This window comes from Vidua chalybeata, chromosome 1 (assembly GCF_026979565.1).
Source record: "Vidua chalybeata isolate OUT-0048 chromosome 1, bVidCha1 merged haplotype, whole genome shotgun sequence".
Taxonomy (NCBI): domain Eukaryota; kingdom Metazoa; phylum Chordata; class Aves; order Passeriformes; family Viduidae; genus Vidua; species Vidua chalybeata.
The window spans coordinates 67,838,945-67,864,620 of record NC_071530.1 but is presented as its reverse complement, the minus strand read 5'-3'; the positions used below and the strand labels follow the sequence as shown (position 1 = coordinate 67,864,620).

Sequence of the window (25,676 nt, the reverse complement as noted above, 5' to 3'; positions counted from 1 at the left end):
AGGGTTAAAACACTCTCACCTGGCTGGATGCTCAGGAGAATTAAAAAAATAGTACAGCACCATCACAGTCTGCCCTGGGTGTTTCAAAGATAAGCAGAAAAGATGAACAGATATTGTAACTTCCAGCAATGCTACTGATGCTCCAGAGAGAGCACAAGCAAGAAAAACAGATAATCTGGAAAGAGGGTCTCTCTTAAAGCCAGCAAAGTGTTTGAATTTCATTACTGCAAAAAATAAAAGAAAGAAAGAGTAGAGAAAGGGGCAAATTTGCTTGCAAATTATACATATCCTACAGCAGATCTGAATAAACTTACATCTGTATAGCTGCTGATATAGCCTCTAGTACACGCAATGATATTAGCAACCAAAATGGGGATTGTTAAACTCTGACCGTTTCATTAATTATAGGTGAAAACCAGCTATGGAGCAGAGTCAGAACGATCTGAAGCTTGTCTAACAAGACATTTCAAAGTGGAAATGAAAGCTTGGAAATGAAAGGTAAAACTTGTCAGTTAGGAGAGTTAATGAAGCAGCACTATAGAAAAAGGAATTATTCAAGGAAAATGACGCACACTCAGAGAATTTTTTTATGCTGCTGAGAGTAGTCAGTGCTGAATCATGCTCACAGAACTTTGCTGAGGGCTACCTGAGAATGGGGACACACTTCATGGAAGGTGGGTATTTGCAAATTGTTATGCCAACATATGAGAAACACAATCTCTGCCCTGAAGCCTTCACTGGTTCACTTAGAATCAAAGCTGGATGTGTCACTGGCTTTGCATTCTGTGAAAGAAGAACCTGAAGAACAGGCAAAAGGAAAGGATGATAAAAACAAAGCTGGGAGCAGGGTAACGGTGTGGAAAACAGCAGATCTACTTCAATTATTTAATTAGGTAACACAGTTTTTCTATTTTTTTCTCTATTTGTCTTAGGGACAGGAGCTTTCTTTCTGGCTTCTATTGGTGTAGTGCTGGACACAACAGGATAGCAATTTTTTTAGGTCTGCTGCCATGCAAATAACAAATACACATAAGGATATCGAATCTGAATGGACAGGAAGACACTGCTTGTAGAGCAGTGAGCATTAAGAAAGGGAGGATGAGGGAAACATTTGCCTTTCCAAAGGTAGTAGAAACCTTCCTATAGAAGTGAGCATAGCTGAGGAACTGATTCCATGGCCATAATTTGTTGAACTGATTCTATAATTCTTGTATTCTACAGCAAGCCTGAGACATTAAAGAAAGCAAGAAAGGCAATAGAGATCAATGCAGTGACCATTAAATATTTACAGAGATAATTATGGATAGACTAAACAAAGCATGGGGAATGGGGAAAAGCATTGGGGAAATTAATAAAAGATGACCAGGCGGGTTTTATGCCTGGAAGACAATTCTAGAGCAGTAGTCGTATTGCTTATGGGACAGGCAGATGCTGGAAGCAGCTGCTGCCCTTTTATGAGCTAACAAGTTCAGGCATTGAGGTTGAGAGGGACTGCTAGGGTGAGGCACTGATAATATTGTTGAGAATTGAGAGCAAAGTGATCTGGAACTAAATGGGAGAGCAGAGGTCTCAGAAGGGCTTTCCCCACAGGCCCGGACATGGATGAACTACCATGGGGTTGAGTGACATCAAGCAAATTTCCGCTGAGATCCTGATGTTGATCTGCTTGGACCTCATAGTAGGAGTGAGTCTTGATTCCCATCCAAGAGAAATATTCTTTAGTGTCTTTATATCATCATTAAGAAAGACAAGGAGAACAGACAGTACTGATGGCCCCAGATCCGGCCAGATTTATAAAAATAACTTTTTGCAAAGTCTGTGTAATTTTGTATATGTGTTTTGTTGGCAGTGGTGCTGTTTCCTATCCTGAGGGAGAAGACAATCTTTAATAAAAATAAATAAATGTCAGATAACATTCAGAGGGAGCCCCACACTCAGAGATTGATTGGACTAAAAATCCTGGCTCCAAGTATCCCTGAAGTCTGAGAGTATTTAAGACCTGAAGACAGATCAGCTCCAGCAGTACAGTAGAAATGATATATTAATAAAGAAAAAGAGCTTTGCTTCCAGTATGCAAGAGATTATAAATAAAAGTGAGAAATGCATTTTAAAAAATCATTATAAATACCTTGAGCTTGTTCTCTTAAAAAAAGAAATAAAAGAGGCATTAAAAATAAAATCAGGGTCAAGACACAAGTCATTAGAAGTCAGCATGTGGGCTATCAAGGAGTGTTACAGAGTAATGAAAAGAAAGGACACAGAGGAGAAATGAAAAGAGGTGTATATATTAAGTCATGCCCAAAGGGTTATGTGCACCATGTACTAATAAATGCACTGGGAGGATAAAAGGATGAACAAGGCAGTTAAAAAAAAATATCAAGCCAAGGAAAAGCAATGTAGGATGGAAGGATTAAATGCTAGTGTAAAATTGCATGTGGATTTCATTGGGACTAGGATGATTTTGGATGATCTGACCCTGTCCCAAAAGAATGCAGGAGGAAAGAGATTAAATTAAGAAGTCCTGGGAAACAGCTGGGAAAAATAGAGGTAGGGAAGTAAAAGTGTCAAAAGTTGGTTGTATTTGGGATGTACTTCATAGATCAGGTTAGGAGAAGGAGAGAAGGGATGAGACAGTGAAAACTGTAAAGCATAGCAATGATCTGTTACTGGGTGTGTATGGATTGTACACAGAGGCTCCCAGTCACTGGTTCTTGTTTTACATCTTTTATAGGCAGAGGAGATTTCAGAAGACTTCTCCTTTACAGCTCTCTGAGCCATAAAAGGACCAGCATGAGACATGCTGAAGTCCTTCTGTCTCACAGACAGCAAGCAAAACTGCCCAAGGATACTAACAGGCAGCAACAAGGCAAATAGCAGGACCACGGCTCTGGATTTCAGGACAGCAGGCGTTAACATGTTTAAGGGCCTGCTTGGAAGAATCCCATGGGGGGCAGTTCTGAGTAGATGGATGCACAAGAGCTGGATGTTTTTTCATGAGTCACCTCCTCCAGACTTAAGAATGGTCCATCCTTGTGTGCAGAAAATCAGTCAAAAGTAGCACAAGTGGTATAGGAAAGCCAGAACAGAGCAAACAAGTCAAGGGACATGAAGAGCAGCAAGAAATGCAAGCAAATCAATGTCAAAAGGAAGCCTATAGAATGTGGCTCTGCTGTTGAACACAGTAGGCAACCTGGTGACAAAGGATTAGGAGAAGGCATTCAATGATTTCTTTACCTTGGTTTTTACTACTAAGATTTGCCCTCAGGAATCATAGCCCATGAAACCAGTGTGGAAGTTTGGAACAATGAAAACTAGACAAGTAACAAGATAGAGAACAGTTAAACAAACTGAACACACACAAGTCCAATGGATCTGATGAAAAATATGAAGTAATCTCATGAAAAATGCTGAGGGAGCTTGGTAATGTCACTGTAAGACCACTCATATCGATCTTCAAAAGATCATGGTAACTGGAGGAAGTTCCTGCAGATTGAAGGAAATTAAATATTGCTCTATTCTTCAAGAAAGAGGAGTATCCAGGGAGAGAGAGACTTGTCAGCTTGCCTTTGATCTCCAGGAAGGTTATAGACCAAGTTCTTCTGGAAAACATTTCCAAACTTATTAAGGACTAGGTGATTGGCAGTAGTCACCATGGATTTACAAGCAGCCAGCTGTGCCTGATAAACTTGAGAGCCTTTTCTGATGAAATGAGTGACTGAAAGAACAAAGGGGAGACCACTGCATGGGAGTTGGTCCTTTTGACTTTAGTGCCATCTCCCAGAACATCCTCACAGACAAACCTTTGAAGTGTAGACTCGACAAATGGACAGCAAAATATATTGATAACTGGCTGAATTGCTGGGATCACAGGATTGTGATCAGTAGTGATCACCCCAGCCGGAGGTCAGTCATTAGTTGTGTGCCCCAGGGGTCTGACACAGTTTAACAGCTTCATTAGTACCTGGATTACGAGACTCACTGTAATCGAGTTTGCTGATGAAGAAAACTGGAAGGAATAGCTGATACGACACTGTACACAAGGAGAAACTAAGGCAGCTGGGACTGTTCAGTCTGAAGATGGGAAGGCTGAGTAAGATCTTATCAGGTGTATAAATTCCTGGTTGGGGAATTGAGGGAAAGAAGACAGAGCCAGATTTTCTCAGTAGCTCAAGGACAGGACAAGAAGCAATGAGCACATACTGAAATACAGAAAAAATCTGTGTGAAGATCAGGAAACACTTTTCTTACTGTGAAAATGGTTGAGCACTGGCACAAGTTTCCCAGAGAAGTTGTGGGGTGCCTGTCCTTGGAGATACTTAAAGACCAGCTGGACAAAGACCTGAGCAACCTGCTCTAGCTGATGGTGCTTTGAGCAGGAGGGTTGGGTGACTTCCAAGGATCCCTTCTAGTCTCAACTACTCTGTCATGCTGTGACACAAGTAAATGAACCTGCTTTCCTTAGATTTCCTCTTGATTATGGAAATCGCATAAAAAGATGTCACAGCAATAGGCTCAGTCATTTCCTCCACCACATAGTGGGTTTATTACAGTTTTAATACAAAGACTTCCAGAGATTAAGTCATTAATGAAACATGCTGATGAGCTGCTATGCTAATGAGTTGAAGGTATCATTGACACAAATCAGGTATATTAACATTGAATAGGACAAGTATCTCCTGAATATAGGAATGTAGAGGTCACATTCATTTCTTCACTCTGAGGAGGAGAGGCTTGAGGACCAATATCCCACAGAGCATATAATCAATATATGCTACAATTCTCCTGTCAGACAGAAGACAGTAAGAGTTTGAAGAGCCAGTTAGAGGACTGCCTTCTCAAACTGAATGTGTAAACTCCTCTTGGCCCTAGGGAGTTTCCTTTTTATAAATCTGGTGATAGCATTTCAGTATCTTTTATGATACGTTGTCTTGTTTCTTTTTCAGCTGAAGTGGGTTTATTTTGGAAAGCACCTCTTTGCCACAATGACTGTGTGCATACAATGTAAAACCAGTCTACAAATATGGGAAACTTGGCCCAAGCAGATCAAAAAGGGTGCTTTTCCATAGATATTGAGGTGCCCCTTGGAGCCTGGCTCTAGAAGGACGGACGTGCCCATCCTACCCCCTTCCATTTTCAGGAAAACTAGTCCCTAAGGAGCATAAGCCCATTCCAGCTCTCCAGTGTGCTTAAATGAACACTGTATGGGAACATTAATAGCAGAATCCCCCAAGGGTTGCCTGATTACACCACAAGGCTTCATATTAGTCAGCCTACCAACAATCCATTCATTCTGTTTCACATAAGCCAGCAGTGTTCTTCAATGCACAGAGAAATAAACACAATACAGGCATTGCCATCATGGTTTTTTACTACTTTTATCATTGATACATTAAAGGCATTTTCCAGGAGGACTTACCAGATAGAATCTTTTGTAAGTCTGGTGTCCACTTTTCCTTCGTCATCCAGAAAGAAGTCCATCCGTAAATTTGCATTGTTATCATGGGCAGAAGAGTAGTTGGTAATGAGTCTTGCAGGTATTCCCAAGCATCTCAGAACTGTGGCAAAGACAGAAGTGTGATGAGAAGGACAAATATGGAGAGGGCATTCATGGATGACAGGATGAGAGGACAGAAATATTAATAACTAGAACAAAACAAGAAAACTCAGTCAAATCAACCCAAACAATTCCTCCTATCTGATTTATATTGCACATGCTAAATATTCGATTTGGTCTCAAAATTATGAGCATTAAAGACAAATACTGGTACAAGGGATATAGCCGAAGCAGCTGATTACCAATAGTTTCAAAGCAGCTTTGCATAGTGACCACATGGCAGAATTTCAGGTCAAATCTGGGTGCAACAGGTCAGCTGCATGATCAAATGTGATACAAAGAAAAAGAAGTTTGAGCTTGCAAGAGATACACAATATATTAGGTCTCTTAGTATCAGTAACTCGGGAGAATTATAAGATTATGCTAAAAAGAAAATTAATAGAAAGTATCTCCTTTTAAGGAGTTTTTATTTGGAATTTTCCTGTTTGATGTCTGCTGTCAGACTGGATGTGAAGAACACAAAGAATAAAGTAGAAAATGATTGTTAACAATGGGGAAAAGCTGCATTATTTGCAACTGAAATGACAGGGTTTGAGAATCTGAATAAAATGCATTACATAATTCATATTGCCTGCCAAGTAACAGCATTTTTTAGTTAATAGTCCCTTCTTTTATTAAGACCATAAAAGGAGGATAAGAAAGAAAGCCTCTAGCCCTAACTCTCACACCATCACAAAATAGCACTGATGACCCTTCTTACCATTTGACAAGTGGTAAATTTAAGAGTGGAAAAACTGTGGAAATGCTACAGCTATGTCCATAGTCTGCAACAGTGCATCAATAGGCTTCTGTGTTTGTTGTGTGCCCTGGCAGATAAATAGGCATGGAGCACATCCCTGGGCTAGGGGAACGGGTCTGTGGGGTGACACATCATCTCAGCTACTCCAGATGACATACTTTGTCTCAGCCAGAAAAGGTACCTGGCTTTCAATTTAGGAGCCAACATGGTTCTGCAGAAAACAGAGGGTGAGGGGTTTTTAGTGGTTGATGGAGTTTGTTTTGGTTTTTTGGTTTTTTTGGGTTTTGTTTGTTTGCTTGTTTTCGGGTTTTCAAAAATTATTTTTGTTGGTTTTTTTTTTTCATTTTTTGGTTGGTTTTTGGTGGTCATGGTGACAGTGGTTTTTAGTTTGGGGTGGATTTTTGGTGGGGGGGGGGGTTGTGTGGTTTTTTTTTTGTTTGTTTCTGGATTTTTTTTTTTAGGGAAAAGATTTTTTATTGAAAATCCTATTTAAAAATAGTTCCAATGCTGCAGAGCTGAACAGCCCTGCTGCTACTGCTGGGTTTTGTATATTCATTACTGTCACTACTGTGACTCCCAATAAAGTGTAACACTGCACATTCATTTCAAGTTCCTGGATGAAAAATTACCTGGATGCATCCAATACCATATGTATCTATTGATTAAACTTAATTCAAGTACCCTCCCAGGCTTCCAGCACATGGGCCATCAGGGCTCATTGGAAATAATTTGTCTGACAATTTCAAGATTAATGAGCATTTTTTGGAATGTTTTAGCATTTTTAACAGATGAGTATCTGGAGTGTACAATATAGTGACCTTGGAAAGCTGGACTGGCCACAATGATAAAACACTGACAGATGAGAGAGACTAAAAACACCTCAAAACAACCCTGATAGCTGCATGTGATTGTTTGGACCTTTGCTGTCCCCTGTGCAGTGGTCAGCAGCTGGATGTGTCGGTGGCTATCACCAGATCAGCCAATACTGGACAGTATCTGTGTTTCATAATGCTCAGCAAACTTTATACTTGCAGTGCAAAGTGCCAGGTCTCTGACTTGACTAACTTAGTCAGCAAACCAAGTCAAGTTTTGCCCCAGATAAATACGCCCTCCTCCTTTAACACAGCAGGCTCCGGGCTCTGCTGCATCGTCCCAGTTTCACAGTGGCCTACAGGCAAATTATTGCATAGTGGTGATTCAGGGCAAGTGTAGGGGGAAGGTGGGAGAACTGGTGTGGGTGTGTGTCTGTCTGTGATCTAGGGAAATCCAGATAAGGCAGCGGGCAGAGAAGACAAAGCGGCCCATGGAATCCACTGCGAGGAATTGCATCCATAAGAAACATTTGCATGAACTTTTTCAAACCCATTGTGTGAGGCCCAACATAACCAGGCAGTGTGCACTTGCAGCCCAGAAACCCAGTTGTATCCTGGGTTGCATCCAAAGCAGTGTGGCCTCCCAAAGGGAGGGGATTCTGTCCCTTTGCTCTGCTCTGCTGAGACCCCACCCCAAGAGCTGCCTCCGGCTCTGGGGTCCCCAGCATAGGAAGGACATGGACCTGCTGGAGCAACTTCATAGGAGGCCACAAAGTGTGTTTCTGTGCATTAGCAAATGATGTTACAAAGTGCTAGACAGTCAAAATATGGGACCAATCCAACGCTGCTTTCCCCACCGGTTTTTATGACCTGCAATATTCTGTTTACCGCAACACTAGAACTCTGGTTTGACCAAATGTGTTTAGACTTAACCTTATAGTGCTAGACAATTCATAAAACTAGGCCATCATTTATTTTCTCCATTCTTCTGGCTCATGAACTCCATATAAAATGTTAACAGTGGTCAGTTAACAGATGCAGGGACAGTGGACCTCAATTTTTCTAGAAGCAATACTCATTAGGTAAGATTTGGCCTTTCTGGAGCAGAAACACTATCACATATCCCATATTGGATAGCAATTTAATCTTTTAGGTCTAGACAACAAGTACTCTGTCTAAGAATTCTCAACAGAAATGTGCACTATGCTGAAGGATTTAACTTTCTTTCACACAAACTTACCCTAGTGAGTCACTGAATACATTTCACTGAACCAATAAATAGTTAACAGATTTGTGTGGAAGAGCAGCTGACCTGAAGGACACGCTAGAGGTTTATTTAAAGACCATCTATTTTAGCCATGCATTTTTAAGTACCTCTACTATTTACTCCTGGAGTAAGTAGCTAGATATACTTCCTAGAGGTAGGAAGTATTTTAGTTAGTTTTACCTAAAAACTCTGTTAAGCAGGAACCACACAGCAGCTTGGAACTTTTCTCAAAGATACCTACATGTGTTGAAGACACCAGCAAAAACCCAGCACTGGCCATATCGGACAGGTTGCTTAGAACTGTAGTACTCCAAGAGAATGTCCACACTTCCCGTCCAGGCTGAAGGTGCCACACCATAATCATACGTATTGTTCCAGGATCCAGCAATCACACCGTTGTCATCCCTGGAGTTAATCTAAAATGAAAGGAAATGAGCTTAGAGATGTCAGAGACTGAATAACAAAAAGCTCTTTAACTCAGGAAACAGATAGGATGAGAGTGAATATAGCCAAGTTTAGGCTAGAAAGTAAGATAGAAGTGTTTCATTATGAAGGTAGGGGGATAAATAGGACAATCTTGTTAAGGTCCATGGATTCTCTATCACTGAACAATTCTGAATGAAGGCCAAACATTAAAAATAAATTAAAAATTAATTAAAAATTAAAAATTAAAAATTAAAAATAAATCTGAAATTAAATCACCACAATGAGGATCCATGTTGCTAGTTAATAAGTTTAATTAACAATAAACATGCTTATTGTTGTGTTTTTTTAATAAACACAATCAGTTATATACTGGTAAGCAAGTCTCAGAAATATTAAGCTGTATTCTTTTCATCGTCTGTTTCGCTGTCCATATCAGCCCAGAGATTTTAATAAAATCACTCCTGATTTACAACAGATTGAGAGGAGAACCAGTCTACTGTTATTTTCAGATTAGAAACTAATTCCTTTGGTCTGGCCCACATGAAAACATGAAGGAATTTGCTGTGTAAGTTTTCCTCTGGAAAGATTATACAAAGCAAAGAGTTTTGCTGACTAATGGCTATACTGATAGGCATTAACAAGCAATACGTCTCCTAGCTGCAATTTGAACCAAACCAGTTGAGGCCGTGCAAAAAACTCATTCACGCTGTACCTTTTAATTATGCTAATGTGGAACAGCTACATGCCAGCCAAATAAATCACAATTCTCATTTAAAAGCTTTTGGCTGCATTAACTACTATTTATAATTAGAAAATCGACTTCCTGTGAACTCTAGGACTGAACTGAGATAAGTATTCAGAGTCATAACCAACAGGTTAAGAGGTTGTGCCCATCTCACTGGTGTAGGAAACCTGCCAAGAAAAAAATCACTTCAAGGACAGGACAGCATGTTGATCTTCAGTCTCTACTCTGACTGTAATGAGTGGAAGAAGAGAGGGACTCTACCTGCTCTGCCATGCCTGCCAGAAAGCCTCGGTGGGGGGGGGGGGGGGAGGGGGAGGGGAGCATGTCTTCAGACAAGCTCAAGTCTACCACATTTCAACCTGAGCAAGAATGAGGTTAAGTAACACAGGCGGGACTTCAGCACCTCTTGCCCACTTCTTACTCAGTTCCAGATTTCAATGACCAAACCCCCTACCCAGTTATGGCCCAATTCTGCAGATTAGCCCTAAAGTCTTTTGAGTCCTGGATTTCCAATGGTGAACTCCTCCATTTCTCTAAAATGTTGAGTGGCTCAAAATCTAACTAATATCCAAGCCCTATTTGGATTCATAAACTTTTTTCAATTCTGTCCTGAGGATTTCCACATGAGAAACTTTTGCATCTACTAGTTCAGAGATGAGGAAACCACAGTTGATTCTTTGATTCTTTCTTCTATCCAGAGGTCCAAAGCTGTATTTCTAATGTCTGGGGTGAAAGAACTAAAATGTTAAAAGACAAAGAGAAGTAGAGGTGTTCTCAATACTTCTTGCTGAAGCTATTCTATTTAACATCCAAGATTGAGAGGCTGGAGATTCCACTTCAATGTCTCCTAAGACAAAGAGCCCATTTTCTTAAAGCCTGGGCAAATGCTATAACAAATGGGTTAAAGAATCATCTATTGTGGACAGTCTATTTTGGTAGCTGGCTCAGGAGAACATCTAATTACTCTAACTCAATGACTAGAGTATTATTCTGGGAAGCAGAAAGCATCAGTTCAGACCTCTAATAAGGCAAAAGAGAGGACTCAGCCTCTGTCTTCCACAACCTGGATGAGTCTAGCATCCTGAATATTAGGGATGGGAGTGCTCTTGCACCCATAGCATGATTCCTGGTGCCTGGCAACTGGAAAGAATAGAGGTCTGGATAGTCTTCTCAGTTATTTTAGGTGCTTTCATTCTGACTGGGGTATGTTTTGTGGACCTCATGTTAAAGAGGACAGTTTCCATAGTGTTTTCCTCTGGGGCCAAAGCAGCCCACTTATGTAATTGTTCTCAGCCTGATTAGGTAATTTGGGGCTTGGATCAGAGACAACAACATGCACCATTGCAGGGTTCTAAGACCCCACTGAGGTTAGCGCTGGAGTCCACATAAAGTCCCTCAGATCCCCATCCAAAATTCCACCCATCATGCCACTATATTATCCATAGCAGAAATAGCTTTCTGAATTATATTAGCTACTGGAAAATGAGCACATTGTCACATAAGAAACACTTAGGCCTGGAATGCAATGTCTAAAAGTTGCTTTCCCACCAGTGAGGCACAATCCTCAGGAAAAGGCAATAAGCCAACAGCAGTTACTTGAACTTCAGTGGAGAGAAATAAAATGTCAGACCCCAGAATGGACAATTGTCAGAATGGACAACTGATCTGTTGTGTATTGTAGAGAGCATGTCAAGGCAAGAGGGCCAGTTAAATCAGCCCAGCTTTGATTTAAGAGTCCCTTCTGACACATATTAGGCATCCATTACATACCACTGCTGAGGCAACACGGCAGATTTTGATTGGGTTTCCACGACCAGAGAGCTCCAGTTCTGCCTTGTCCATCAGGAACAGGCAAGCATCCAGAACATTTTCTTCAAACTAGATAAAAGAAAATAAAAAGGGACACAGGGGAAAAATTGACTCGCTTTTTATTCTGGAAAGAACAGGCAAAGCTATTTTTCCCTGTTGTTGTAATTGCTGATCAGTTTCAAAATTAGCTGGTCACATCAAAGCTCTGTGTTTAACAATAGAAATTTTCTTCTGGAATAATCACTCAGGTGTGGGAAAAAAAATAAAAATGTGAGAGTCTGTGAGGGAAGAGAGTGTAATTTTCAATTCAATCTCAGTCCAGTTTCCAGAAGGTTGGAATGACAACACAGACTTTCTGAAAGGACATGAAATTTTAAGTGCTAACAAGTATATAATAGGAGGGTATATAATAATAACTACAAGAATCTTGTCTACTTGCAAAGGACTTTATGTCCTTCACAGATTCCAGACCTACTAATTCCAGGGCATCTCCGACACAGCTGGTGCATTGCTGGGAACTTGAACAATAAATGGTTTGCCAGTGGTAATTTGAAGACACTTGTATTTCAAAGTTATTTTAAAAATCTGTTTAAAACTGACAAGTAAAAAGCTTATTATATAGATTAATCCTGGTCTAAAAAATTTAGACATCAAAAATACCAAGTGACCTAAAGCAGTCTTCTTCAAAAATAGAGTGAAAAGGTACATTTTTTTCAATCTAGCATGAACAAGCACAAGAATGAATTGAGGGCAGAGGTGTCTAAATAGACCAGAAACCATTTGTCACAGAACTTGCCCTGCTATGTATTTCATTTTCCTTAGAAGAAACTGCATAGCAGAGGAAAATACCTCTGTCCTCTGGAAAATGGTAGCAGACAGGGAAATGCACAATAATAAAACAAATACCTTCTAGATACACAAACTCATATTAACATTCAAGGCTGTGACAGAAACTCCATGGTGTTAGGTTTTATGTTCTATGCTTGCATCCTGAAAGATATGATTCATGCTAATAGGATTTTTGCTCTCAAGCTGCTACTAGAGCTGGATTGATTTCCTAACTCTCTACAGCCTGGCTTAAGGCTTCTTGGCAGATAAGGCCATCTTGAACTTTGCCTCCTGAAGAAAGTAAGAAGACCCCAGATCAAACTGCTGCTTTGGCAGTCTGGGGAGAGGAGAATGAAGAGTGAGGTCAGAGAGCTGAAAAGGAAGCCCCAAAGATTAAAGACTGCTGCTGATACAGCAGGGAAGACGGGAAGGATAGAAGTGACATCCTAGACACTAAGCTCTGTCATAAGCCAAGAAAGGGGAAGCACCATCATGTTTCACCATCTTCAGACATCTCCTGGCCAATGGAAGTCCTTTGCTTTTGCCTTGAGGGTACCACTGCCATATGGATCCTTTTCAGCAAACATCCTCCAAGGCAGCACACCTCTCTTATTATCACCCAAACTTGCACTGAATTACTTTCTCTGGAGCAGGTGTTCACTAATGATCACTTTACAGTCTGAGCAAAACTGAATTAATGCTGTTTGGGAATAGGGAAACAGAGATCAGTTTTTCTCAGAGACCCACTACTAGTATTTTGTCATTACTGGGAAGCTGAATAATTGCACATCCCAGTCCACTCCACTGGGATGTGATGCAAATAATGTCGGGTGAATGACTGTGCTGTGGAAAGCCTCTTTCCCAAGGAGAATCCTCACGACAGAAAATGTAAACTCTGGGCCCTCACAGCTGTCTTCCTGGTTCAAATTCCCTTTTCTTGCAGTCTGGCCCAACAATTTTTTACCAGGATCAAAATCTGCTATCTGCATTTCAATTAATCAGGCCTGGGTTAGATCAGTAAGAGGTTTACCCTGCAAATTAAACTTTTCTCATCTACAGTTTATGAGACATTGTCAATCTTGCCAGCATATACAGAAAAAATAAAGAGGAAATAAATAGCTATCAGGGTTGTTGCCTTCCACCTCAGCATTTAAAAAGTGACATGAATGCTTGTGAAATAACTGGATCAACAGGCAAGAGAGGACAAGCTGAAAGGGCTAGCTGGCTTACACTCTTGCAGTAGCGTAGGATGCAGAGTAGCCTTAATGCTAAGGCCAGTTTTGCCCTTCTTGACTATTAAGGGATTTAAAAAATAATTAATCAAACTAAATCAGTTTTCTGCCCTCACTCTTGGCAAGAAAATCTTATCTAGAGGGAAGTGGAATAGAAAAATAGCAGTTATAAGGCTGAACATCTCTGAAATATCAGAGGAACCAGAGAAGTAGTAGGCAGGGCAGATAGGACAGGTGAGTGAACCTGATCCAGGCACAGTCCCTGTCTGTTTCATTGAAGCTGAAATGAAAATAAACCTATTTCAGGAGCAAGGAACTTTGGTAAAACCACCTGGGAAAAAATGCAGGTGGAAAATAAGGCACGAGAAAACCCACAGGTGAAGTGCACACAGATATGCTTTGTGTTACGGAGCAGCACATGTAGCTGTCCTGGGCATCCACCTGCATGCTAAACTGTTTGTAATAGGTGATCGTCCATTTAAACCAAAGTAAGAGAGGCTGTATCACTTTTTGCACTGGTTGACTTAAGGCTGTATTTCTCACAGTCAGTTGCAGGCAGATGTGATTTCATGTCACCTGTTGTCTGACCTGACCAAACGCACCTGCTGTAGAATTGCATGGTACAGTGGGTTTCCAAGCTCAAGCAGATCAATGTGTGGACACAAGAGAAGCCATGATGGCAACAGAACTCTATGCCCACCTGTTTTATTTTATTCTTCTCACAAAACCAAAAGTCAACATTAAATGATCGATATAGCATCCAACTTCTGATAATTTTAGCTAGAGAATTCCTATGTGCCTAGATTTCTTCCAAAGCCAAATTTCCCCTGGATCCTCCATGGAATTTTCTGAGTGACTGCCTTTTAAAGTTTCTTAGGAGGGATTGCAGTCATGTTACAAGGAGCACCTCCATCCTCATTCATTGCAGCCATGTTTCAACTGTTGTTTTCCTCTGTCCATGTTTCTTGCCTTTTCTCCTCTCATGTTGATGCTTCTCATTACAGACAGCAGGTTGAGAACCATCTCCAACCAGTTTTGAACTCTATGCTCCTTTTCAATTTACAACCTCTGTTAAAGTTTCCAGCTGTGATTGTCCTAAGTAATCTTTTAGCTTAAGAACATTACCATGCACGAGTCTATCTGCATTTTTGTATATGACTATATGCCTTTCACCTCTATAACTCTGTGTGGCCTTGTGCTTTTTACTTACATGTGGTAAAGGGCTATATATCATAAATATAAAAGGCATAATGTATGATATATTATAAATATGAAAACCATAAAGTATGATATATTCATAATATAGGCCATTCTGCTAGTACTTTTACTCACTCATAGCAGTGGTCTTGTTCTTAACATACAGGATTGCCAAAAATGTGTCTTTAATGGTTGGAAATGGACAGGGTAAGAACAGGAACATTCTGTCCTCCATTTCACTGAAAGTAAGGGAACTAGAAGAATATTTTTGTGATCCTTTGCAGATTGACATGACTGTTAAACCCCTACAAAATTACTAATTCCATTAAAGCTCTTGACTTGGTCCTGTTGAGATGCATCTGCCACACTCAGCTTTCACGTGTGCAACCAATAGCAAAAGGTGCACCACAGCATAGGGTGAAAATCAGGTCCTCTGATTTCAGCCAACGCAGGAATTCCCATTTCCAAAGTACATGAAAAAGGACTATGGAATGGCCCTAATCTCCCAGGCAGAACTACTTCCTAGCAAAACCAAATAAATAATGCAGTTTCTCAAGGAAGGCTGGTATTTGTGTTAGGAAGATGCCAGATTCCCAGAATATGAACACTTCAGGCCAAGCCACCGTAGGCCATAAATGTAGAATCTTAGGACATAAACCCAGCAGCCGGTTTAAGCAACGTCTTCCACCTCCAGCTGCTTATTCCCCTCTCTCCCTCCCCCTTACATGTCATAGAGTGAATCCCAAATCTAGGATAATGCTCATTCAAATCAAGGAGATGCTCATTCAGCTAGATCAGCTCTCCAATCTGAGTCACTGCATGGCTTCACAAGTGCTTGCAGGGGGAAAGAAGGGCCAGGAGGGGGCATTTTTGATCAGCTTACATGCAAGACCAGCTTTGGCCTCAGGATCTGGTTCCACATCTCTTATATCAGAGGCACCAGCAGTTTATAGAATTTCCTTCTTCCCCACTCCTTATTTACAGGTTGTTTTTGTCACAGTCAGGAAACCAGTCAGAGCCTGCAAACAACAGCATTGACACAACCAAAGGAATGGTGCAGAGGCAGGAACTCCCTAATGCAGTGCTGCCACAGGAAAAAAAAGATGAAATTGTACCCTTAGATTAGGAAAAAAGAGAGATGTGAGTTCAAAGAGCTCTCCAGGGCAAGCACATTGGCAATCCATCCTGCTCAAGCTTTGAGGTGGTATTTAGCTGAGGGAGAGAAAGCAAGATGTAAGGACCCTTCTGCAAGGCTGTGCTAGGGAGGTGCCACAAAAACTGAATGGATTCATCACCACAGTAGTAAGGAAATACCTTCTTAATTGTGCTGTTTTGAAAATCCAGGAGATGAGACAAATTCACCATGTCCAGTATCTGTCCATTGGAGCCCCTCTGAGTGACAGCTAGGGCTATACTTTTGCTATCATTTCAGTTCTGCTTGGCAATGCCTTTTTCCCATTCTAACATTCTTCCATCCCATAGGGATTTTTAGGCTGGGTAGTTCTTACAAGAAGGTTGAGGTAAAATAGGTAAGTAAAAAGTCTGAGACAAGGGGTAGTGGTTCTAAACTAAAAGAGGGTTGGTTTAGATTACATAAAAAGGGGTAGTTTTTTACAGTGATGGTGGTAAACTGTTGGAACAGGTTGCCCAGAGAAGCTGTGGATGGTCCATCCCTGGAAGTGTTCCAGGCCAGGCTGAACAGGAATCTGAGCATCTGGTCTAATGGAAGGTGTTCATGTCCATTGTGGGGTGGTGGAAACAGATGATCTTTAAAAATCCCTTCAAACACAAATTATTCTATGATTATATGTTATTGAAGACACACCAATACCCCACTCCAGTTTAGTGGAAGTTGTCTCCTCCAGACTGCAAGAGACCACTGGAGACTGATGTTATCAAGTCCAGGCAGAAAAGAAAGAGATTCCCCCAGAATTTAAAATTTTGGAATTAAATACTAGTTTTTCATAGGAAACTTGTCACTATCTGACTCTCAAGAAGAACAGAATTAATTCCACCAAGTTGCTAAAGCTAAAAAGAAAAGTCAAAAAGCAATATGACCTGTTGTCAAAAAATGAAAAAAGCCAAACAAACAACTCTACTTTTCATAAATTGATTTGATCCTGAAGCAGCAATAATGCAGCAGCAGAAATACCTCTGCCCTGTGGAAACCTCAGCTAATGATTATAACTTCCAACAGGCAGTCTCTTAGTAGCTGAAATATGCCCCTGAAACAAGGTCTTTAAATATCAGCTATGATAGTATTGCTTTTCTGGATTAGGCATATAGCCACTTCATACAATTTTAAAATGATACCCCTTATCTTTCTGAAGGAGAAAGCAATAATGCATTCCAGAGCCCACAGTCTCAACCACAGACTGGTGTCAATTAAACTCATTTGCAGTCCTACTGGGAGCATCCAGAGAAGATCTAAACAGCTCACCTGCCCGTAACTCCAGCTTCTTGATTTTACATCTTCGACGTTTCCATGGAATACAATGCCAACATCATTCAGGACATATTCTTCCCTTTCTTTCTCGTCATCAAGGTACACAGCATCCACTGCATTAGTTTACCAAAAATAAATATTAGTACAAGTGCTTAATTTTCACATAGGACAGATAAAACACCTTAGCACATAATACATTCATCTTTGATGAAAAGTACCCCTTTTGCATCAAATGAAGCATTACTTGCTTCAACAGAGTACAGGGATAAGGAGGTAGTCATCCTAGTCAAGAATATGATACACAACTTAAAAGCATGCAAGATGGAAAAGTGCTGGCAACTCCTGCCAGTTTTCTCAGGATCTGTAAAGTAGAATTAAAATATCACATCTTATCAAGAATTTTATGATTAGTGTGTACAACTAATTTAAAAGTTGGAGCACCATGATGCAATTCTGCATCTGTACAAAAAGATCAAAGAACAATTTCAAACCTATTAATGTTAATGGAAAACAGCTCAGGTCAAGATATCTACAGAAAAATCTGTAGTGCATTAAAAAATTGAATACAGTTTTTATAACATATTAAGAGAAAGGTTTGGTTGCCTTTTCTGTGCATTAGTTATTGATTGGAGTATCCCTTCCCCACATAGCTTGACTGACCAGGTAACATGAGGAGAAATTCAAGGGTCTAAGTGAGAACAGGAAGTAATTGGATGAGGTCTTTATCAAAACATACACAAAGGGTAGATTCTAGACTGGACTTATATAAAAAATCAAGAGCATATGCATGGATGCTTGACTTGCAAACATGATTTACATATGTAAATAACTCATTATTAACATTCATAAGGAACTCTGAATGACATGAAACCACTGAGATGTTCACAGGTAAGTATGAAGCAGGCTGTGATGCTAGAATAGTTGAAGATTTCTTTCCTGTGCCAATGCTTGTATTTTGAGACTAAAAGATACACGTTAACAATTAATAGCATGGGAATTAATTAATTTGAGGAAATCCATACTGCGGTTCCAGATAGCAAATTAAAGGGAATTTCCAACAGTTTGATGTGAGCAAGTACAAAACTACACTCACTACTGTCATAGTTGATTTCTTCAGCACCGCACTACAAATTACTAGAGGATAATTTAACTTTTAAAAGCCTTCTGATTTGTTGTGTTTTGTTGAAATGCAAATCAGATTTGCACTTTCTTGTAAACCTCATCCTCAAGAGCTTCTTCATTTCTCCATGAAGCTGCAATTTGGCCAAAAATAAGCTAAAACCTGAGCCCCCCCCCCCCCCCAAAAAAAAAAAAAAAAAAATCAGTGGCAAGGCTTACATTGGCCTCAGTAGGTGGAGGGCTTTGCCAATATACACAACTGACCCTTCTGAAAGTTTTGTTTTCCCTCAAGATATTTTTATATTTCTATGTCTATATATATATATACATAATGGATTACGCCTAGATATGTAACATAATGACCTCCACCTTGGTATGCAAAGGATGATAGAGAAGCAGGGGTTAAATACAAGGATCCTGTATTGCATTTGAGGAGATCAGTGCTTCCTGTTATGCTTTATGACAGTTGCTGTATAGGCTCTGATGACTAAGTACAACCTGGAGCAAGCAGAAGAACAGCAGGTTTCATGGAATTTTACCTAAAGTAGACAGGTCTGAGACATACTTTTGTTATTTGGCAGGGTGGTATTCACCTCGCTTCTAAAGGCTGGACTATTAAGAAGTTTGTAAGCTTTTCACTACCCATGACCTAGTCAACCTCAGCCTGCACCCAGGTACAAAGTGGATGATCATGGGTTTACTATGTTCAGAGGCTACAAGCGGAAAGGGAGTGTTCAAACTTGACAGTGAATGAAAGGGCTGCAGCCATTTCTGCAAGCAGGGACTGTCAAACTTATGAAACTGTATATTACATGACTTTTTTTGTGGTCCAACAAGTTCTGTATAACATCCCACTAAAAATATGGCAGGTGTTACAGATCCTGTAGGCTCTGTTTCATTAGGCTGGATTTGCCTGATTTGCTCATTGAACGATTATCTGCATTCTCTCACTGAGCTCTGGATTTTATTAAAGTCTGTCCATACAAATAGTACAGAGAGTTCATTTAAAGAAGGAGAATTCACACCTTCTTTTATGCAGTTACACATTCAGTGAAGCGTGTGCATATGCCTTCTTGACAGCTGTTGTTTTCTTTTGGGGATTAAAAATATCAACATTGATCTTGCTGGTATCAATTGAGATGCTTATGTTATTTTGAGACTACATGATCTTTGCTAAATCAGATGAAAATTGATTAACTTATCTGTCGATTATTTTAAATATTTGTGTTTTTGATAAGGTAAAAAGGTCTTTTGTGTTTTATAGGGAAGTCAGCTGCTTTGATTTTTGACAGCTTTCATTGCCCTTGAGACTGTTTAGAAGAAAATATGAGGCATTTGTGTCTACTTTGATGCTAAGCATGCTCTACATAATGCAACTCCTAATTATTTTGTGCAAGTGGAGGCTCACATCTGACAAACAGAAGAATTCCACAGAAATGTGCTGGCTTTGTTTGTTCTTTTTCTCTAGCAGTTCAGAGGTCTTTTTACTCACTTCTTTTATCCTGGGAATTTACTAAAACCAGCAATGCTACAAAGAAGCAAATTAGCTTCTATGCTACTCTGCTTGAAGTTGGGGAAGGTGAAAATACACTTCACAGGAAGACAGCATTGCTGGTGAGGAATCCCTTGCTAAAGACATGAGGAGCGCAGAGAAACCCTTTCTGTTTGGGAAAGTGAATGAACACAAGAGAACTCTACCCAGCATGGAGGGACCCCAACCCCAGCACAGCGACCTTGTGGCGCTGGAAAAGCCATTTCTTCATGCAGACAGTGACAGCTGAGCACAGCAGCACCAGCAGACAGGTGGAAGTGGAAGCAGCAGGCTTGCCCTGAGCTGCTAGCCTCCCTTCAACATGCTCCCATGGGAACCCAATAAGATCCTGGGCCTCACAGGAGCCACAGAGCCCACAGGGCTCATGTTGGGAAGGGGACAGTGCTGTGACAAACCCCAAGCTGCAAGAGGTAAATGCAGTTATGTACAAAAAACACTTTACCCAGAATCAAGATCAGTATGCTGCCTTGAATAGTGCTAGTACTTGCCTACATTAATGTAGCAGAAGGATGAAGCTCTATGTGAATTTTGCCCATGTGGAATCTATGACACAAGCAATTGAATTTAAGATTTACCTAAAAAAGTAAATAAATGTTATTGGGCCAAAATTGGATGACTGGTAACATGTGAGATGAGTCCAGAATCAACCACATATTACTAATCCTCAAACTGTATTAGAACATTTAAGCAGAAGAAATATGCAGCTGACTCAATAAAGTTGCAATATATTCAATTGCTTAAATGTAATCAACTTTGCATGAGGCTTGGGTGAGCGAAATGCACACCTCAGCCCATAGAGTCTGCAACTTACTCAGCTACACTATGCACCTCCACCTGTGAGGGAGTCACAGAAGTCAGCACAAGGGCTTTTCCTGATAAGCACTTAATGTTCCCCAGCAGAAAGTTGAAGGGACTCAGCACCTGCCTGGAAAGAGCTCACAGCTCCTTGAAAGAGCTCACAGTATCCAGATCAAAGGAGTTCTTCTCCGCTTTCATGTAGTCTGATATTGCCAAGAGTTTAGTTAAATTCCAAGAAGTTATCCTTAACTACTTGCCATTTGTATCTTCTGCTCCAGAACTGAAGAGGGCTCTGCATGCCCAAAAGCACATCTGTTTTATCCAACGATGTTGTCTGGCTGTAGAAAGGATGCTGCCTCTCCTCACAGACTTCACCTTGCTTATTAAGTAATGAAAACTTCACCTGAGTAACTGAAATCTCAATCCACTAGTTAGGTGAATTCCCACATGTTTGGGGCTGGTGTATACAATTTTGGAGAATCAGGCCCCGTGTCTTTGAAGTATTCTTGGTTATCAGTCTTAAATGTAGTTAAAGGGATTAAAACATATAAAAGCATATGATGATTTGATGATTCTGGAAGCAAAGTACTCTGTAGCTTGACTGGTAAAGTATTCAAACTTCTTCTGAAGCAGCAGGGCAAAAAAATAAAAAAACAAAAAACAAAAAACCAAAACAACCCTGCCTGGGAAAATATGTCAAAACTGAACTATAGTGAGAAAAGGAGTAATAAGAAAGGGCACAAATACCTCTGTCTTAAAGAAAATCTCATACTGACATATTGATGCTCCTCCGAGATGATGAATCGGAAAGCTGCACCAGGCTCTAGCGCTGATACTCTGCTCCCTGCTATAACAATCCCCATTCATTCCTGGCATCAGTCTTCTCTCTTTTTAATGAGGCTTTTCACTCAGACTTTTCTGCTTAGCTATTAAAACAGCAAACAAGTCTAGAAGGTTTTCAAACTATTGTTTTCTCTGTGCTTTAACTGTCTCAGTTTTTCTACCCTTTTGTCATTCCACTGAATATTTTTTTCCAGCCAGGGGATAAAGCATGAAGAAACAGTCCTTGATTTTCTAACAAAAGGAGAGGAGGGAAAGACAGATATAGGAGCCAATTAGCCCAAACTACCTAGGAGTAAAAGAGGAACAAGAAATGAGGATATATCCAAATCCAAATGAAACAAGCAGGAAATGAAAACTATCTTAGTCAGCAAGGGACAGGACCTAAAGCCATTGAGACATATCTGAAAACGTAAGCTGCAGAGGAAGATGTGGTCCCCAAGTTGCCTGCCCTGGACCTGGGGTCACATAACATGCCTTCGCTGCCCAGAAAGTCTTTTTTGCTTTCTGAAGGCAGACTTTTTCCATCAGCCTTGTTGATGTCTGCCACTGGAGGCAACTGCTGCATGCCTTGCTCCCTATGGGTTTACTCCCAAGTTGTGGTTTTAATCTTACTGTCTTTTGGACTCATTCAGCTCAGGTGTGAGGGAGGAGAGCAAAGTGTCCATATACCATGAATAATGGTGGATCAGTCTGCATGTAGAGTTGCTGGGCAAGGAGGTGTGAAGTAGGGATCAATTTTCCCTTTTTCCCTCTGACTAACACCTCACATCAGCCTGTGTAGTACCTGTCACACCACAGTGGGGTAGGCAACCCCCCCACTTCACATCTTGTCTCCACATTAGGACTGCATGCGGCCCTGGCTGGTTGTCTGCTAATCATGAGGCAAACTGAGGCAATTTAAGAAGCTTTTCTCTAGGGTTTATCCCTTTCCAAAGATGTGCTGAGCCACTGCAGGGTCACTGTGCTGGCTGTTACAACATCCAGGACTAAAACCAAGTAGTACTCTACCTTTAGGTAGAGCTTCCTACCTTCCCTGGCTGAAGCTGTGAGTCTGATGATGACAAAATAGACCTTGAGAAGTTTTGTCTGCTCACAGTGGATCATAGCTTTGGCAGTGTTTCCTCTCTTTCTGTTGCCCACCCTCCAGAATAAGCTGTTAGCACACTGCTCTGAGGTGCCTTACACTGCTTTCAGAAGTATTTCACAGTGTGGCAGGGCCTTCGGCCATGCCCTTCCCTCCTATTCCCACTTAACTAACTCCTCTTTATTCAGCATTAATCTATATCTTCTTAAATAATGCATAAGCTAATCATTGCTTATATTCCCTCGGACTAGGGGCAAGTAATGAATCCAGCACAAATCATTCCATGTACTGACAGCAGTGCAGCTGAATAATGGGCTCTACTAATAATGCTAAACTTACTTGTCACTTGGTAGGAGGGACCTTCTTTGGCACAGGATTATTTGATGCAAATACTGTGGTAAAAAAATGGTAAGATGAAGGAAGGGTAGCAGGAGAATATTGAAGCTAGCTGGTGACCTAAATATACTGCAATATGTGTGATTTGGAGCCTTGCAAGTGTCGGAGGCAGAGACAGTGCTACAGCCTGTCAGAAGGCTGAGTCAAACCTCTCTGGTCCTCCTTGCCCTCTCCTGAAAGCCACACACAGAGTTAATTGGGTAAAATACAACCCTGATGGCATAAAGCCTGATTTCTTCCAAGGATCCTGGGAGATTTAAAAGAAAAAAAAAAAAAGAAAAAAAATTGTTCTTCAACTCACTGTATTATAAAAAAAAGGCTCGTTTGCAAAATGTTTTGTTCCTCAGAGAGGGCACCGTTGCTAATTAGTCACCATTAAAGGGGAAGTTATAAGGGCAAATGTCATGTAGCAGCAGGAAGGCACCACCAGTGATGCCACAGCAAGCTGAACTCCACCCAACCTGTGCAGGAACAGCAGCTCTCATAGAATTCCTGCAATATTTTGACTTCAGATGTTCAATCCCAAATGTGGAAATTAGCAATGTAAGACAAGCGAGTATGTGAGGCCACCACATCCTGCCCCACACCAAATCCTGGAAAAAATATGCTCATGCTGACTTGTTTAAGGCACACACAGGCACACTGGAGACTCTCAGTGCTGCCTATTCAAGTCAGAGTAAAGCCTTGGGGTATGTTTACTATGAGAAATGGAGCCTGAACTGGCAAATACAGGCTTGGCCTCATAAAACTGCAGAGTTTAGACAAAACAAAGGCATTGGTTTCCAGCATGGAACACTGCTCACACAGGGCTATTCCCCAGCCTGAAAGATTTGACTTTTGGCAGAGTTACTGTAAATTTTTCAGACCCAAACTGACATGTCTCCAACCTCCTTGGCACCATGCTCCCATTCCTGGACCAACCCACCTAAAACCTGATGAGCCCAGCAGCACAAAGTGTAAGCCTTTGACCAGGTACTTACGCTGGCACCAGGGATTGAACAAGATGTAAGTGTCAGTCGCTGAATTCCTGCGTGTCCGAAGGATGCCGAAGGGAGTCAAGACAGCAACATACAAGCGAAACTTCCCAATGATGCAGGTGGTAGAGGACATGATGGACAGCCGAATGGAGTTGTTTTCCCTGTGGATAATCTTGGCTCCCCACTGGCCAGGTTTTAGCACATTGCCTACTAGGATTGGGATGTAGGTGCCTTTGTTTTGCTGTGGGTAGCGACCTGGAGAGAGAAGTGAAGAGGTTCACCTTGTTTTGACAGTTTTTAAATTGTTTATCAGTCCTCTGTCCTTTTATTTTCAATGGAGGTGGTAGGTTTTAGTGGGCAAAAATAACCCCTCATAGCCCCTCACAGAGCCTGGTAACTTGACAGCACAGCCACACAAATACCTGCAACGGCTCCCCACAGGCAGTCTGTCCCCATACCCCCACCCACTTCACTCCAGCAGGCTCCAGTCTCACTGGCTTGAGCACTGCCAGGAGCATAAATAGCCCTGCCAGCATGAGAAGGGGCTGTCCAGGCTTTTCTTGCTCACCATTGTTTATCCTAGTGCAGCAAGCTGCACTCCAGCTTGCTCCTTGCCTTGATGCCAACAACACCAGCTAGACTGTTGGTAAGTTTAGGAGTTTAGGTAAGAGTCCCTTCTCCAGTTCAGATGCACCCACCACCCTTGTCACTAGCACACAAGTGCTCTCTGGGGCACGGACATCAGCTTTGGGGCTCATTAGCATAGCAGAACCCTGTTCTTTTCTGCACTACTGCACTGCCAAGCAGAGGCCAAGCGCTCTTTCATGAAGTCCACACAGATGGAAGAAACACAAAAGAGTCCACATGCAGATACCCAGTGCTTGGTTCCCCCCAAGCATCCACTCCTCAGGGACGTGGTGGGATCCAATTCTGGATGCCCAGAATATAAACCACCACACTGGGGCTGAATCACCAAACTTTCTCTGCTAGAAATGGGTCCCAAAGTATGACACACCTCCAAAGTACCTCACGTGAGATTCTGCCTCACAGTAAGACAAATCACACCCCAGAGGAGATTATTTTACTCTGCCAATTCTAAAAGCAGCTAGACGGATAGGCTACATGTAAACATGTACAGTGCCAGCATTCAAAGTTGTGTGAGGCTCCACCCCTTGAGACTGAGGTAGAGCCAAACTAAATCTGGAAGCCAACCAGAAGCATAGACAGAAGAGATGCTTGTGAGAAGGATGAGTTCCTTATCTCATTCTCAAATCTACTCTTCATTTCATATTTTAGGCTGAAAGTCAGTCTCTCTCATTCAAAAACAGGGTAATAAAAAGCAATCATGGCAGACGGAGGGACAGACTTCTATATTTTTCATTCCTACTATTTAAGAACTTCAAAATTAAACTCATTTACTTTGCTTGCTTATTTTTATACTGACGATATAGAGATAATCACAGATCTGAACACTGCTACATTTTGGGAAAGGACAACTCCAGCTTTAAATCTGAAACTTGCAAGCTGCCACGACATTTGTGTTTCTGAGAAATCTGGGGCTACTGTGCTTCATCCAAGAGATTATTCTGAGCACATGAATTTTCATTTTGCAGATATTCAATGCACATAAATAACCCACTTCGCCCTGCAGGCCAGGGATGCTGTAACCCATGAAACTCATTCAGATCAGTGAGGAACACAATAGAAGGAAAAGACCTACAGAAGAACAAAGGACTAGAATAATAGAGCAAAATCAATAGAAAACACTAGAAGATAGAGCACTGGACACTTC

The 25,676-nt window shown here is 41.1% G+C and overlaps 1 protein-coding gene across 3 annotated transcripts in view; it reads right to left on the bottom strand.

The window, feature by feature from the left end:
- The window catches only part of F13A1 (coagulation factor XIII A chain), a 60,136-nt gene that overhangs the window by 16,753 nt on the left and 17,707 nt on the right, over positions 1 to 25,676 (bottom strand). For all 3 annotated transcript variants that reach the window (XM_053951746.1, XM_053951735.1, XM_053951754.1), the window contains exons 4-8: positions 23,888 to 24,139; positions 17,110 to 17,228; positions 11,374 to 11,481; positions 8,674 to 8,848; positions 5,417 to 5,555 (exon numbers count right to left, since the gene is read on the bottom strand). In XM_053951746.1, the coding sequence (XP_053807721.1) occupies positions 5,417 to 5,555; positions 8,674 to 8,848; positions 11,374 to 11,481; positions 17,110 to 17,228; positions 23,888 to 24,139 (793 nt within the window). The remainder of the gene's footprint in view (positions 1 to 5,416; positions 5,556 to 8,673; positions 8,849 to 11,373; positions 11,482 to 17,109; positions 17,229 to 23,887; positions 24,140 to 25,676) is intronic.